Here is an 18,335-nt window from a genome sequence, read left to right on the forward strand (position 1 = left end):
TGCAATCCAATAGACAAGAATGTCATATAGAAACCCAAATTTCCCTTAGACTTTTAGAATCAAGCAACAAACAATGCGCAAATAGCAAGTTGAAGAACAAGGCATCAAATAAAGATGGGCACATCCAGGCTTAGCAACTCCATGATCTTATTCAAAATTTCCCATGCATTAGATGAATTCCAAGATGGCACAAGTCACAGGTTCAAAATAACAGCGTCATAATGATCATGTTGCAGATGAACCAAATGGATCTTCAATGATGTATCAGGTGAAGTTTCAAATCACAAGCACTTGGTTACATGAAAGTTGGCATTGGCTAACTCCTTTTCATAGGGAATGTTGTCTAAATTTTAAGTCCAATTGTCTCAGATCAAACCAACAGTTCACACAAGATATTTTTTAGGGTTTTTGTTCTTATTATGTACATTAATGGTCAAAGACCACACAAACAAACACAATATACACAAACAAAATATATCACACAATATGGTTCAAGTGGACAAAGTGAAAATGACATTAACATAAACAATTAGAATGATATGAATAATGGAAAATGAATAAAGCTAAAAAATAAAGTGCATTAAAAATAAAGGACTTGAAATTAAATGTTAGTTGTTAATAAGTTAAAAGTTAGTATTGCATTTGCTTTTTCTCTTTTGTTTAAGTCATTCTTCGGAGAACACTCAACCCACTTATCACAAGCATGGATCCTTGAACCAAGACATCTTCCAAAGGAAGGAAAAAATGTCAAGTTTACACACAATACAATGAAAGAGGGGAGACTTACAATCTCACTAACTAGAATGTTATGCCTTTGTGTCAAAATTTAGCGCTATGTTAAGCTATCGTAATTGGACTTATGTAGAAGTCACAACTATTTGAGGTCGGGCAATAGAATTTTGGTGTTAATGCATGTTAGAGACATAGTATGATGAACTATGCTCATGAAACATACCACACACAAAAAGAATATGCAAAGTGGGGGACCTAATCTCATCCATATTTATGTTGATTTTGCAATCAACTAGCCTTAGGATATTGAGATATCATAGGTCCATGACATGAATGCATAAAGAAGGGGAATGAGATGAAGAGGGAGGGGAAATGGATCAAACTCAAATTGGACAAAGGAGGATTTTTACCAAGTTAAGATCATTCATTCATTTTGGGAGATGGAATGTACATTCCATCAATCTCCTAAATCCAATGATCTTAACCTAACAATGTCAAATCAACCTTGACCAAGGCCCAATAACACAAGTCAAACTTACAAAGTCAATTAAAATAGCTCTATACAACTAATTTGACATTTAATCAATTAAAAATAGTAAAAATAATGCATTACGGGTTGACTTAAATGGAGACTTTAATCTCATACAGAAAAAACAGAAATAAAATGCAGAAAAACTATGTCGGTAATACCATGATGTTTTGTCTGCCATGCTGATGACGACCATCACCTAGCTTACGGGTTGTCCTTCATCTGGCCTAGGCAAAACTTCTTCATTTCTTTGAATTTGGTGACGGGATAACCTCCCATAAGGGTGTTGACCGTCAGAACAGTCAGAAATTTTGCCTTTTCTTCCCGTTTTTCGCCATTTTGTCACCTAGAAGCTTCCAAACACTCTGTACCTGAAATAGACATAGACTACCGATATAATACTACAAAAGACATAAAAACAACACTAAAACACATTCATTAAATGAAATAGTTAATAAATTTAACCATTAACAATTACCAAACTGTTACCAGTTTGCATTTCTAATTCCAATACACAATTAGAGTATTTTTCCACCATGATACTAACATGACCATTTCTAATCCAAATAGAAAATTAGGTTAGGGTATCTTCAACTTTTAAACTTCCATTTATCATTACTTTTGATCCATATACGAAGTAGTTTCTCTATCCACATTGATCCAATAAATTCTGATTTGATAACTAACCTTATGATAAAAGGGTACAATTGTTATGTCAAAGTAAAAGAGAAGATACGGAGAATTCTATATTAGTGTCTCGTTTTTTCCCTCTCCTTCTTTATTCTTTTACGTAGAAGCATTGTGAAATGTTAAAAAAATAAGTGAGTGATAATCTATATATATATATATATATATATATTAATGTGTTAGGTGTCATAGGAAAAGAACTATCTAAATGATGTTTTTGAATACTTGGTTTATTTGATAATGGAGTTGTTTGATCGATGTGATGACTAAGACACTAAACTAATGCAAATATAAAAGTATTGTATGAAGGAGCTATGACATGAGAAGCACAAATGAAAGGACTGTTTGGAAAAGGAAATGGAGGGAAAAAAGTACACATGATTAAAGGTGAATGGAGCGGAGTGGAAATTATACAAACTTGTCATGAATGAGCTATGGCATTAAAATATGAGGTTTTATTCAAGAATGGTAGAAGTGTATTGAAATTGCAATGCATATTTTGGCATATTGGAAGTACTGTGAGTAAGCATTATTAAACTTTTTCATATTCTTCTTTCATGATTTTGTGTTATCAAACTAGCATATAAATTTTATCTTTTTTTTTTTGTTATGGATGATTTTATATTGTCTAGATCTGTAAATGATTTTTTTTGTAGAAAACAAAAACTTAATAGGCTGAAGATGTGCCTAAAGGCTTAAAAGAAATGGAGTTAGGGAAAGCAATAAAGACGTTTATGTTGTGTCATATGAATTGTCTTTAGTATCATTTTACATATTTTTATTTGAAAATAATAGTTATGAATTTATAGTATTTGCTTTTTTCTATCAAAAATTAAATTTGTGTACATTAGAATCTTTCTAATAGGGTTGGTTCCTTATGTAAATGGTTTTTGTGTTCATGCCGTTCATAGATAAAAGTTTTTGTTTGAAGGGGTAGGAAGTAACTTTTCAGAAGTCACAATGTCTCATTAAACATCTATCTTGTTATAAAACTAACAGAACTAGGAAATTAACACAAGCATGTGATCTATAAAATTGTCTAACATAACACATGTAAAAAATATAAAATAGCACAAAAAATATAAGTAAATATGGGGAGAAAACACATTCCTAACATTAAATAAGAAATTTTTTCATTTATTTCATTCTACCCTTTCATCATTTGCCTCACATGCAACAGTTGAGGTCCATTAATTAGACTTGTTTACAGAATACGAGAATTTGGAATCCCAAACATAAAACAAGAATGGTTTTCATCTATTTCATTCTACCATTGTTTATTTCCTATTTGAAAATCCATTCATCATTTGCTTCACATGCAATCGATGAAGTCTATTAATTGGAATTGTTTACAAAATCTAAGTTTGTCCTCAATAGTGCTTTCATTCGAGTTGATATTTTGCCTTTCAATGTCATCGTGAGAAAGATGCTCGAGAAGCTAACTCAACATAAAATGAATGACATTAAAACTTTAACTAGCTTAATATTATAAAATAACATTCACCATTAGCATGATTTAAAAATAAAATTAATATAAAAGTATTACAAATTTAAACCCTGGAGATATTTGCAACAAAGACTTTTCTTGTCTTCCTCTTGTCTACATATACATCAATTACCATTTCAAAAATAAACACACCTGAATCCATTGGCAATGTGATAGAATGACATGAAGGACCAGCACTTGCATTTGCATCCATTACCAACATGAAGGCTCAACACTTACGTATGCATCCATTACCATTTTGAATATAGACTGCACATAAATCATAAATTCATTAATAAAGTGATATAACAGCACAGAGGATCAATATCACTGATATAGTTGTCAGCTTTCACACAAAAAATTAAGTCAACAACTATAACACCTGAGAATAATAAGAGAAAAATAAATTAAAAATCTCAACTAGATATCTCTCCTTGAAATGCATCTCTCACTGGTATATGTATCTTTAGTTTAGAGTGCGATCCCAATATAAAGATAAGTAAATGAACACCAAATACACAATTACCCTATAATCTAGTAGCTTTAATAAGATAAAATCTATAAAAATTGCAAGAATCCAACAAAATATATATAGATATATTTCTAACTACATAATGAAGAGACCAAATATACCTAGCAAGCATATATTTTATTGTCATCACAATTCGATACAGAATCTCATCAAACACAACAAAAGAAAAACTGTCCTATAATATAGTAACTTTAATAACCTTAAATCTATCAAAAGTGCAAGAATCCAACAAAATATATTCAATCAAATCTTGCAAACTACATAATTAAGAGACCAAACATACCTAGCAAGCAGATATTTTAATCTTATCACACTGTCATCAAACACAAAAAAAATTCCATATAACAAACTTCAAATTCTTAACAAATACAAGAATAATTACTAAAGATAAAAACTATGACTCACCTCAATTAATCAAGGAAATCACGGTCGAGGAAAAGAAAAATAAACTCTGACAAGAGACCAATCCAATTGATTGTATAGATTTCTGTAGAATAAATAAACTTCATCTTCACCTGTTAGAATAAAGCTCCATAATTTAGAACAAAATTTAGAAGAGATTATAGAATATCAAATATGAATGAAATTAAGTGAAAATTTATTCGATAGGGAATTAGATCTAAAGAAATAGTGCAAATCCATACCAGTATGTAAATTAAAACTATGGTAGCACCGTTGATTCACATTCTAGGGGAATATATTTAAGGTAGAGCAGAAGCACCGTAGAATTTAAATCAAAAGGAGAAGTGTCGTAGAATATATATATATATATATATATATATATATATATATATATATATATATATATATATATATATATATATATATATATATATATATATATATATATATATATATATAGAGAGAGAGAGAGAGAGAGGGAGAGATTTTATCTACCTAGGGTGAATATATATGATGGTTTGATAAAATTTAAGGAGAAGCGCCGTAGAAATTATATAAAGGGTCTATTTACCTAGGGCTCAAAGACATATAATGGGTTTTCATCATCTCAATTGTTATTATATCACTTTGGCTCAATTACAAAATTATTTAATAAACATAAATTTTTAAGAATGTTTTTGTATTGAAAATTAAAAAACAATATTAAAAATAGAATCTGTATTATTACATTATATTTGGACTTTAAAATGGTTAAGGGTGAAACAAGGGAAAATGATAATGATTAGTGGTGTTTTTTCTTGTCACCCTCATTTTCAATCTTTTTGGATTTTGGGAATTTTAACCTCTATACTACATGTTTTTGATTTGTAAAAGTGTTACATATCATTTATCAGAACACTTAAGTGTAATCGATTCAATATTAGAAGAATTTAAAAGCTAATATTTAGTCAACTCGTCCTCTTTGAAAATAATAACATTTCAGTTCAATCAAAGAATCGAACAAGTTGTTGCCCAAATCTATCCAAATAATTTGTCAAAAAAACAGTTTTCCAACGTTGAGCGAATTAATAACAGGTAATATGCTAGGCAGCTATTTCGCTCCTCCACCTCAATATCTAGCCAAACAACTTTCTAATCACGCAGTTCTTGAAAATTTAGTACTTTTTAGTTTGATATGATAGTTTCTCTTTCCAGATATAGAATTGTTATCTTTTCAGATATAAACACATAGTTTAATATAAAGAGTTGTGGTTTTCATTAATTGTTTAGAATGTGAATGATATAATTATATATGCAGATGCTTGCTTTACATTGAGCATAGTTTGTTAACTAGAACAATTAGAACATGTATATTCTTTGAACCTAATGAGATATTGGCTATAACCTTACTACATAAAGGTGCTACTAAAACATCAATCTTCCTCGTATTGTATACGTCATTTGTGTTCTTATCTAAGTGAACATTGTCTTCCTCTTAGTATAAATATAATCTTCCTCTTAGTAAATCATGTCATAACGAAAGCAACATCACGTGACGAAACGAAAGTAGTGAAAGCAAACTCGAATCGTTATTATGCTGAAATACCAAAAAAACCATACAAATATGAATTAAATGTGAAGATAACATTATTGAAATATCACACGTAAACAAAAGAAAAATCAGCCAAGCTGCTAAAGTAAAACACGCACATCACAATCGAAATAAAATGGAGTTGATGCAATGCTGATAAATAAACCAAGCCGAACACACAGATATACTCAGAGCTTACATGTAATAACTTGTCCTCTAATTTTAAAAATTCAACCTGAACTCAAAATGCAAATTAATATGTGATTTTAAACAAAAATTATGGAATAATTCTTCCTATAGTTGTATATATGATTTGTGTTTCTATCAAACAAATGTTGTCTTCCTATTTTTGTATATATCATTTGTGTTCTTATCAAATAAAATATTGTCTCCTTCATGTTGTGCATATCATCTTTATTTATAGTGGTGCTTGAAATGCTTAGAAAGTAAATCCGTAGCAAACTCAGCATGTTGAATCACAACAAAACTATTGCCATTTCCACCCCCAACAAATCACATCATCAGTCACAGAATCATCCGCCATCTCATAAATCTTTTTCAAAAACTCTACTGCCAATGACTGCGACTTCACTTAAGCTTTTGTTTCATCATGTGAGTGATGATTGATATGAATAATGCTATCCTTGCTATATTTTGCACTGCAAGTATATTTGAGTGTATTCTCACCCCTCTTTTGTTGGTTTGTGGTGTTCTGTACACTATGGTACAAATAATCCGGTGGAGCAATAACTACTGTGATTTGAAATATAGCATGAGGTTTTTCTTTGTTTTATTTATCATTTTCTTTTAGTTTTCGATTGCTCTGATCTATAACACTAGGAAATGGTCATTTTGTAACCTTTCGAGTTGATGTTTTGAATTACTTAATCTTAAGCAAGTACTTTATTTTGATTAAATAATTTCAAGTATGTTTTTAGGTTGAGTTTCGCTGCAAGTTTCTAATTTAGAATAATATTGTTAATCTTATTAAATTAAAGAGTATGGATTTTAGGGTGTTACAAGTTTGTCGTTTAAACACCTTCGGAAACCAACATACGGGCTACTGATCATCACATTGAATTTACCCTATTTTTAGAGTTTTTCTTTTTGTTGTATTTTTACCTTCACTTAAACTATTTTAAAATTAAAACTTCTACTTTTTTAATTTTTCTGTTTTATTTTTGAATTTTTTATAAATTTTATAAATAATTATTATATTATTTATTTTTCATATATTTTAGTCTAAAAATAAAGGAAAATCAATATAAAAAAAAAGAAATATCAAAATCCTTTTATTATTACATTTATTACACTAGTATTATTATTATTTACTAAATTATAAAAATTAATTTCATTTAATCATTTTGATGTTACATTTTACATAAGTCATGAATACATCCCTACTCATTTGCTTGGCACCTAAGAAACAAATAAAATAAACTCATTAGCTTTTCACTTTTTTTCACTTTTAATTCAAGATAAATCCAAAAAAAGGATAAAAAAAATAGTCAAAAGGGCTAATTATAATATTATTAATTAATTTTTTTTTATGCTTTATTTCATTTTTGACAATTTTGTTTAAATTAAAAATCATAAAATTCAAATATTTTGATTCATTGAATAAAATCAATAAAATATATTGGGTTAGAATCCAATTACAATAATTTCTTTTAATTTTATTGTCGATTCAGCTTTTAATGTTATAATTAAATATTTTAACGTAAACTTGATATAAATAGAAGAAACATTTTAGCACATTGAATTTTCCCTATTTTTAGAGTTTTTCTTTTTGTTATGTTTTTACCTTCACTTAAATTATTTTAAAATTAAAACTTCTACTTTTTTTAATTTTTGTAGTAATTTTTGAATTTTTTAAAAATTTTATAAATAATTATTACATTATTCATTTTTCATATATTTTAGTCTAAAAATAAAGGTATATCAATATAAAAATAAAGAAAAATCAAAATCCTTTAATTATTACCTTTATTACACTACTATTATTATTATTTAATAAATTATAAAAATTAATTTCATTTAATCATTTTGATGTTACATTTTACATAAGCCATGAATTCATCCAAATTCATTTGCACACCTTAGAAACAAGTAAAATAAATTCATTTGCTTTTCACTTTTTATTCAAAATATATCAAAAAAATGATTAAAAAAAATACATTGTGATTATTATAAAAAAATTAAAAAGTCAAAAGGGCTAATTTTAATTTTTATTAATTAAATTTTAGTTTTATGCTTTATTTCATTTTTGACAATTTTGTTTTAATTAAAAACCATAAAAGCCAAATATTTTGTTTCATTGCATAAAAAAATAAGGCTAGAATCCATTTACATTACTTATTTATTTTATTTTATTGTTGATTCATCTTTTAGTGTTATAATTAAATTTTTTAACATAAACTTGATATAAATAGCAGAAACATTTTGACACATTGAATTTTCCCTAGTTTTAGAGTTTTTCTTTTTGTTATCTTTTACCTTTCACTTAAATTATTTTAAAATTAAAGCTTCTACTTTTTTAATTTTTATATTTAATTTTAGAATTTTATATAATTTTTTAAAATAATTATTATATTATTTATTTTTCATGTATTTTAGTCTAAAAATAAAGGAAAATCAATATAAAAAAATAAAGAAAATCAAAATCATTTTATTATTACCTTTACTACACTACTATTATTATTATTTACTAAAATTATAAAAATTAATTTCATTTAACCATTTTGTCGTTACATTTTAGATAAGTCATGAATCCATCGAAATTTATTTGCTTGGCACCTAAGAAACAAATAAAATAAATTCATTTGCTTTTCACTTTTTATTCAAAATATATCCAAAAAAAGGAAAAAAAAATACATTGTGTCTATTATAAAAAGTTAAAAAGTCAAAAGGGCTAATTCTAATTTTTATTAATTATTTTTTTCTGCTTTATTTTATTTTTTGAAAATTTTGTTTGAATTAAAAACCATAAAAGTCAAATATTTTGATTCATTGCATAAAATAAAATTATATATATTAGGTTAGAATCCATTTACAGAATTATTTATTTTATTTTATTGTTGATTCAGCTTTTATGTTATAATTAATTGTTTTAACCTAATAATTTGATATAAATAGAAGAAATATTTTCACACATTGAATTTTCCCTATTTCTAGAGTTTTTCTTTTTGTTATGTTTTTAGCTTCACTTAAATTATTTTAAAATTAAAACTTCTACTTTTTTATTTTTATATTTAATTTTTGAATTTTTTATTTATTTTTTAAATAATTATTATATTATTCATTTTTCATGTATTTTAGTCTAAAAATAAAGGAAAATTAATATAAAAAAGAAAAGAAAAAGAAAAGTCATTTTATTATTACCTTTATTACACTACTGTTATTGTTATTTACTAAGATTATAATAATTAATTTCATTTAATCATTTTGCTGTTATATTTTACATAAGCCATGAATCCTAAGAAACAAATGAAATACATCTGAATTTAAACAACAACAGTGGAATCATTCTTGCCATAGTTGTATATACAATTTGTGTTTCTATCAAACAAACGTTGTCTTTTTATTTTTGTATATATCATTTGTGTATATCATCTTTATTTATAGTTGTGTAGCAAACTCAACATGTTCTAAAAAAGTAATTAAAAAGCATACGACTGGTACTTAAATCAAACTCAGTAGTAGCGCCGTAGAATTGAAATCAAACTCATATATGAGAAAGTTAACAGATGATGCTACGTGAATATATATATATATATATATATATATATGAGAAAGTTAAGCAGTAACCAAATTACATTTAATAACTTGTTCTTTAATTTTAAAAATTCAACATGATCTCAAAATGCGAACTTAGAGTACATGTGAATTGTCTTTATATTTAACCTTAAGACAATAAAATAAAATGAAACAGTGAAATACTTTTTCCTATAGTTGTATATATAATTTGTGTTTCTATCAAATAAATGTTGTCTTCGTATTGTTGTATGTATCATTTGTGTTCTTATCAAACAAAGTATTGTCTTCTTCGTATTGTGTATATCATCTTTATTCCAATCATACAACTGTTGTCTTTTTTTGCTGTACATATCATCTATGTTCCTATCACACAAATGTTGTCTTCCTCTTGATCTATATCGAACAAATGTTGTCTTCCTCTAGCTGTGTATATCATCTCTGTTCCTATCACATGTGAATTCATTTGCAATGTGATGGAAGACATGAATGATCAAGACTTGCAGATGCATCCATTACATTTTGAATATCAACTGCACATAAATCATAAATACATGTTGTGTATAAATTCATAAAGAAAAATGAAGTTAAAAACTATAAAACGTGAGAATAATATATTAGAATTTTCAATCAAATATCTCTCCTTGAGAGGCATCTGTCACCAATATATGTAGCTTTGGCTCAAAGTAAGATCCTTTGAATGCAAATTCCAAAAGAAAAATAAATAAATGGATGCATATATCAAAAGGGCAAGAATGGAAGTGAAGATTGTAGAAATATATTGTCACATAATGGATGCCTTATATGGTTTCAAATTGACAAAAACCTTTGAAGGTTGAAATAAAATACTGTTTGATTTCAGAAAAATATACTTTGTATTCACTTATACTCATCAAAATCCAAGTTTTTAAAGTTTACGGTATTTGCTTACCCATAACCAGGTCTACGATACACTGGAGATGGCCTCATGGACTCCAATACGTAGGTGTTTCTCCCACGATATTTCTTCATTCCGGGAATGTTTGTCCGCTTAGCACACACCTGAAGTACAACCAGATTTTAAGTATGTAAAACTAACAGAGAGAGACTAAATCCATTTATGCAGATTGTCTGATACAGACCTTGGTTTTCCAACCGTGAAGATCATACTCGTTCAGTAACAGTGCCTTAGGAACTACAATTTTGGATAAAAATAAATTCAACATGCATTAGAAATGTGATAGTAAGACATCACTATTGTCAAGGTATCAAATACATGCACATGAATGTGGTTTTGTGCACTAAAATGTAGAACAAGTATGATACAATTAGACAGTTAACCAACCAGGTATGGTACTTATCTCTTCCTATTACTAATTTGTGGCTACAATCACTTTTCGTTTTAATGATTTTTTAGTATTTATAGTCTCAGATTGGATAAAATATGGTATGGGAATATATTTATATATGGTGGACAATCCTCACCTAATAAGTTGATTTTATAAGATTGAGTCAGACTCAACCCCAAATTCAGTGATGGTATTAAATCAGGTTTCCCAACCAAAATTCTAATACGACATCCTTAATGTTATCACAATTCCTAACAAAATCACATGGTAGCCACTCATGTTAACACAACCAAAGAAACAACTAACAAACACTTCACCACAACAACTCATATAACATAAATTTTAAAATCTTAAGAATATCCAGAACCAATGCTGAAAATAAAACTATGACTCACCATATTTAATCAAGGAAATCACGGTCGTTGAAAAGAAAAATATAACTCTGACAAGAGACCAATCAGATTGTACCGTAAATTTTTTGGCCGAATGAATAAACTTCATCTTCAACTGTTAGGATGAAGTGTTGGAAATTGTTTTGCAATATTAGTTCCAAAATGACAAAAGAGTTAAATAGCATTTTTAGTTATTATTTTGTTTGAATTTTGAATTCAATTTTCATATCTTTTCATGAAGTAGTGTCATATATGAAACATTGTGTTTTATGGTAAAATGGTGTTGTTTCATCAAAGGTTGCAAACTTTTGAAACAACATCCATATCTCCTATAAATATATGATTCTATTCAGAAAAAATAAAAACAAGAACTAAAAAAACGAATTTCTCTTCCAAATTCCAGAAAAACTTCCTTGCATTTCGGGTTCTTCACTTGTCTTGTGCAGACTCGAAATAAGGCTGACATTATCCTGAGTGTTCTTGCATTTTCCAACTCTAAGACATATAAAAGAGTGCTTGAAATACTTTTAAGGAAAGTGATTCTCAATCACGATTCAGTCCTGGATCCATTTAATTTTACCGAATTTTCTAACAATCTTAAAAGTATTAGTAACATAATGGCTTCAGACGCTGTTGTTTCAAGCATCAAAGTGATGAACCAGGATCTTGTCAAGTTAGATCGATTTGATGGAACAAATTACACAAGATGGCAAGACAAGATGACATTCCTATTGACTGCCCTGAAGGTTCACTATGTTCTTGATCCCGACCTACAACCAATACCTGAACCAACAGAAAATGATTCGGAAGAACTCAAGAAGGAGCGCAAGAAACGCAAGGAGGACGAACTGCTTTGCCGTGGACACATTCTGAATACTTTATCTGATCGTCTCTACGACCTCTACACAGACAATCCATCGGCAACAGAAATATGGAAGGCACTAGAATTCAAGTTCAAGGCTGAAGAGGAAGGTACGAAGAAGTTCTTAATATCTAAATATTTCGATTTTAAATTCTTAGATTCTAAGCCCATTCTTCCCCAAGTGCATGAATTGCAAGTTCTGGTCAATAAAATAAAGGCAGTAAAAATAGACATCCCTGAGACCTTCCAAGTCGGTGCAATTATTGCAAAATTACCACCTTCATGGAAAGGCTACCGGAAGAAATTGTTGCACAGTTCCGAGGACTTCTCCTTGGAGAAAATTCAGAAACATCTTCGAATCGAGGAGGAATCGAAGGAGAGGGAGAAATCAGAACCCCCTACTCATTTCAAAACAAACGCTGTGACCAACAAGGGAAAGAAGAGACATGATGGCATAAAGAGTCATCTTGGACCAAAGAAAGAACATAACAAGTTCAAGAACTCTGGCGGTCATAAAGGTCCAAAGAACGGATGTTTCGTATGCGGTAAACCTGGACACTATGCTCGAGATTGCAGACAAAATAAAGCAAAAAATGAGATCAATGCAATTCGATCAGATGATGACATAATTGCTACAGTGAGCGAAATTATGGCAATCAAAGGAAAAGTTCAAGGTTGGTGGTATGACACTTGTGCTACAGTGCATGTTACTTATGACAAGGCTGCATTCAAAACCTATTCTGAAGCAATTGATGGACAAGAGGTACAAATGGGAAATGAAGTCCGCTCTAAAGTTGTTGGAACCGGTTCGGTCGAACTTAACTTCACTTCTGGAAAGAAAGTTACACTTGTAAATGTGCTTCATGTTCCAGACATGAATAGGAATCTTGTTAGTGGGGATTTATTGGGAAAACCGGGTATTAAATCTGTATATGAATCGGGCAAACTTATTTTGACCCGTAATGGTGTATTCATTGGAAAAGGATATTCCGCAGAGGGAATGATCAAACTATGTACTAATGATAATATTATTAATGAAATTTTTAATTCCGTTTACATGCTTGATTCCGTTTCTTTATGGCATAATAGATTAGCACATTGTGGTATTAGTTCTATGAAGAGACTAATTAAATCTGGACTAATTTCATGTAATATAAAGGATTTCAAAAAATGTGAATTATGTGTTGAATCAAAAATGATTAAGAAGCCTTTCAAAAGTGTTGAAAGGAAAACGAAATTACTTGATCTTGTGCACTCAGATTTGTGCGAATTTAATGGCATGTTGACACGTGGAGGGAATAGATACTTTATTACATTCATAGACGATTCCTCTAGATACACTCATGTATATCTCTTAAAGCATAAAGATGATGCATTTAATGCCTTTAAGACTTATAAAGCAGAAGTCGAAAATCAATTAAATAAAAGTATAAAGGTCCTTAGAAGTGATAGGGGCGGCGAATACTTTTCAATTGAATTTGATGCATTCTGTGAAGAGCACGGTATAATACATGAATGTTCGGCACCACGAACACCGCAACAAAATGGCATGGCAGAAAGAAAGAATCGAACATATCAAGAGACGATGAATGCCATGTTGATGCATTCTAAATTACCCCTTAACTTGTGGGGTGAGGCATTATTGTCCGCCTGTCATATAATCAATAGAATTCCGTTAAAGAAAACTGGTATATCTCCATATGAGTCATGGAAAGGCAGAGCGCCAAATATCGGTTACTTTAAAGTGTGGGGGTGTGTGGCATACTACAAAAACATGGACCCTAAAAGAAACAAGTTGGGTCCTCGAGGAATAAGATGTGCTTTTGTAGGATATGCACAACACAGTAAAGCATATAGACTCTTAAATCTAGAATCTAATGTAATTGTTGAATCCCGGGATGTAGAATTCTTTGAAAACCTTATCACAAAGGATAAAGGATCGGAGTCGGCCACTAATAAAGAATCTCATGAAGATAACTCTTCTCGGACTGTAGAAATACAAACTGAAGGCACTCCTATAATCATTGAACCACAACCCGAGCCTAGGATAAGCAAGAGAATTCGGAAAACAAAGAATCTAGGACCAGATGAGATTGATTCTCAATCTATTTCCTTTTATCTTGTTGAGGGAAATTGTAAGAACTTTGTTCAACGCATTCCGATTATTCTTCAAGTGGAAGATGATCCAAAAACTTATAAGGAAGCAATAACTTCAAGGGACTCCACTTTTTGGAAAGATGCTATCCAAGATGAAATGGATTCAATTGTATCAAACCACACTTGGGAACTTGTTGACTTACCTAAGGGATCAAGGCCCATTGGATGCAAGTGGGTGTTTAAGAAGAAATACCATAGCGATGGTACTCTAAACACTTATAAAGCCAGATTAGTGACAAAAGGATTTAGACAGAAAGAAGGCATAGATTACTTCGACACATACGCACCAGTAGCAAGAACAACTACTATTAGATTGTTGTTTGCCTTAGCATCTTTGAATGATCTTATAATCCATCAGATGGATGTTAAAACAGCGTTCCTAAATGGAGATCTCGATGAGGAAATCTACATGGAACAACCGGAAGGCTGCCTGCTTCCTGGAAATGAACAAAAGGTGTGTAAACTTGTCAAATCCTTATACGGACTAAAACAAGCACCAAAACAGTGGCATCAAAAATTTGACTCTGTAATACTCTCAAATGGATTTATTCCTAATTCTTGTGACAAGTGTTTATACACAAAGACGTGCAAAACCACTGTAATATTCCTTTGTCTCTATGTCGACGATATGTTGATCATTAGTAATGATTTAAAAGGAATCTTAGAAACAAAGAAGTTTCTAACATCCACTTTCAAGATGAAAGATCTTGGACTTGTTGACACAATTTTAGGGATTAAGGTTAAGCGAAATAGTGGGGGTTATGAACTTAGTCAAACCCACTATATTGAGAAAATGCTTGATAAGTTTAAACATCTAAACTTTAAGGAAGTAACCACTCCATTTGATCATGCCAACAAACTTCAAAAGAATAATGGAAGATCAGTGGCTCAATTGGAATATGCAAGTGCAATAGGGTGTCTAATGTACCTAATGCAATGTACCAGACCCGACATATCATTTGCAGTCAGTAAAATGAGTCGATTTACTAGTAATCCAAGTAATGAACATTGGAAGGCAATTACAAGGATTTTTGGCTATCTACTGAAAACCAAGGACCTTGGTCTTCACTATGGAAGGTTCCCTGCCATATTAGAAGGATACACTGATGCGAGTTGGATATCTAATATTGGAGACCATAAATCTACAACTGGATGGATATTTACACTTGCTGGTGGAGCAATTTCTTGGAAGAGCAAGAAACAAACATGCATTACACTTTCGACCATGGAATCAGAGTTTGTGGCTCTCGCTTCCGCCGGTCAAGAAGCGGAATGGTTGAGGGATCTTCTGTTGGAAGTTCCATTGGCTAAAGACAATGTCTCAAAAGTGATGATACATTGCGATAGCCAAGCCACATTAGCAAGAGCATTCAGCGAAGTGTATAATGGAAAGTCTAGACATATAGGACTTAGACATTCGTTCGTAAGAAAATTGATTAAGGATGGAATCATTTCACTCACCTACATACGAACATGCTATAACTTAGCAGATCCGTTTACTAAGCCACTGGCCAGAGACTTAGTACGAACAACCTCGAGAGGAATGGGGTTGAAACTCCTTAAATAAAAGTTCCGACAACGGCAGCAACCCAATCTTATGTTAACAAAACATTAACTTCAAGATTCAATGGGTAACAACAAGTCGTTGAATTGGATGTAAGTCAAGAATTTGGGAAATAAGGTTGACTGTGTTGAATTGAGGGTTGAGGTTTCCAAAACCTCTTAATGAAGTTCATTAACGAAGAAGAGTATCTATTGGAAAGGATGCTACATGAACCTCACCTATGTGAATTTTGAGATGGTGCCGTCTCAAAGTGAGAGTTGGAGTTTCTCTCATGAAAAATTCATGAAAAGGATAGCATATGGCCATAAATAAGTGCTAAGCGAGATATGTAAAGGAAGAACCTTTAAAGAGTGTGTGTAAGGTAACGCCGGTCTGATCCCATGGATTAATGGTTTAAAAGCTTTGCTACCAAACATTCCGATTAAACTTTGCGTTATCCTCACTAAGGTTAAGTTTAAAATCGAAAGATACCTAACTGTATTAACACTTTTTATATTTCACTATCTGGAATGATTTTTGTCATTATTAGAACTAGTGGGGGATTGTTGGAAATTGTTTTGCAATATTAGTTCCAAAATGACAAAAGAGTTAAATAGCATTTTTAGTTATTATTTTGTTTGAATTTTGAATTCAATTTTCATATCTTTTCATGAAGTAGTGTCATATATGAAACATTGTGTTTTATGGTAAAATGGTGTTGTTTCATCAAAGGTTGCAAACTTTTGAAACAACATCCATATCTCCTATAAATATATGATTCTATTCAGAAAAAATAAAAACAAGAACTAAAAAAACGAATTTCTCTTCCAAATTCCAGAAAAACTTCCTTGCATTTCGGGTTCTTCACTTGTCTTGTGCAGACTCGAAATAAGGCTGACATTATCCTGAGTGTTCTTGCATTTTCCAACTCTAAGACATATAAAAGAGTGCTTGAAATACTTTTAAGGAAAGTGATTCTCAATCACGATTCAGTCCTGGATCCATTTAATTTTACCGAATTTTCTAACATGAAGCTGCATAATTTAAAACAAGATTAAGTAGATATTAGAATATTACCTATGAATGAAATTAAGAAAAATTTAGTAGAAGTCGGATCAGATCTAAATAAATAGTGCAAATAAATATGAGTATTTAAATCAAAACATGGTAGCCATTGAATATGGTTGAGTTGTTATATTTGAGAAAGGATAAGCAGTAGTTGTAGAATTTAAAGCTAGGGTTGTCTACCTACGATTTGGTAATGGGTTTATTCATTTAACTCAATTATTCTTTATCTTTGGCCCAATAACAAAAATATAAATACATATCAGTATTTTAAAATAGTTTTATATTGAAGATAAAAAATATTTAAAAATTGGATTTGTTTTATTATATTATATTGGATTTTAAAATTGTTAAGCCTTGAAACAGTGAAAAACATATGCTTCGGTTAAATCGACAATGGGATAAGGTAATTTTGTTTGCTTTTTTCTTAATTTCAACAAAAATAAATAATAAGATATGCGACCTAAAAAAATAAAGATCATAGTGATTGTTAAGTAATTTACCAATTGTTGAAAGGAAGTTTTGGGTAGGTGGAGAAAATGTAAAGTATTTGGAAGAGGATAGGAAAGTTTGGAAAAGGGAATGCTACTTGTATTATTGAGTGTTTTTATTTTTTCCTTGAAACAAATTCAAGTAAATCCCATCTATTTATACTAGTGGCACTCATTAATCAACGATTACTATTTTTTCACTCAAACTTAATCTAATGGCTATAAATCATTCTCTAGAATTTTCTCTAATATTTTACAAAAATCCTAGTTTATCCTTATCTTCTAGAGAATCCCATGGATCTCTCTAGAATAGACTTCTAGAAGTTGGACCTATTATACACAAATTTGAGTTTAAAATTCCTAAGGCCCAAACTAACAAACCCAAAATCTATTTAAATATTCAACACCCCCCAAAACAAACTTGATTTTGACACTCCAAGTAAATATCTTAACTTGACAAAGTCTTTAAGATTAAGAGGCCGCCACGTACCCCTCCTTACATGTAGAAAGATGTAAGTATAGATTTGCAATTTAAGAGTGGGCTGAATTATATTCTCTTTATTTTTCTCATTTTTAAAAGATGGTTCTTATGTTCATATTTTTCCATAAAATAATTCGATGAACATATGAAGTAAAATGAAGAAGTTTAAATATAGAAAAATAAATAACACAATAATGTATACTAGTTCCCCTTTCCAATCAATGGTTAGTCTAATCCTCTCACACCCTGTGAGAAATTTTCCAATATGTTAGATCTTTGTACAAACCTTAAGCTAAGACCTATCCTACAATCTTCTAATACAACA

At 30.1% G+C, this 18,335-nt stretch overlaps 1 protein-coding gene across 3 annotated transcripts in view; it reads right to left on the minus strand.

The window, feature by feature from the left end:
• Positions 1 to 17,651, minus strand: part of LOC127106446 (polyadenylate-binding protein 2) — a 36,806-nt gene extending 19,155 nt beyond the window's left edge. Inside the window, exons 1-5 of one of the 3 annotated variants that reach the window (XM_051043740.1) lie at positions 17,542 to 17,642; positions 11,415 to 11,540; positions 10,813 to 10,865; positions 10,644 to 10,732; positions 9,750 to 10,224 (exon numbers count right to left, since the gene is read on the minus strand). In XM_051043740.1, coding sequence (XP_050899697.1) covers positions 10,221 to 10,224; positions 10,644 to 10,732; positions 10,813 to 10,865; positions 11,415 to 11,520 — 252 coding nt within the window. In that variant the 5' untranslated portion in view covers positions 11,521 to 11,540; positions 17,542 to 17,642 and the 3' untranslated portion in view covers positions 9,750 to 10,220. Of the gene's footprint in view, positions 1 to 9,749; positions 10,225 to 10,622; positions 10,733 to 10,812; positions 10,866 to 11,414; positions 11,541 to 17,541 lie in introns of those variants that run through there. The other 2 variants (XM_051043738.1, XM_051043737.1) reach the window with 2 other exon arrangements.
• Between the last annotated feature and the right edge of the window lie 684 nt (positions 17,652 to 18,335).

Source organism: Lathyrus oleraceus, chromosome 7 (genome assembly GCF_024323335.1).
Source record: "Lathyrus oleraceus cultivar Zhongwan6 chromosome 7, CAAS_Psat_ZW6_1.0, whole genome shotgun sequence".
In the NCBI taxonomy this organism is placed as follows: Eukaryota; Viridiplantae; Streptophyta; class Magnoliopsida; order Fabales; family Fabaceae; genus Lathyrus; species Lathyrus oleraceus.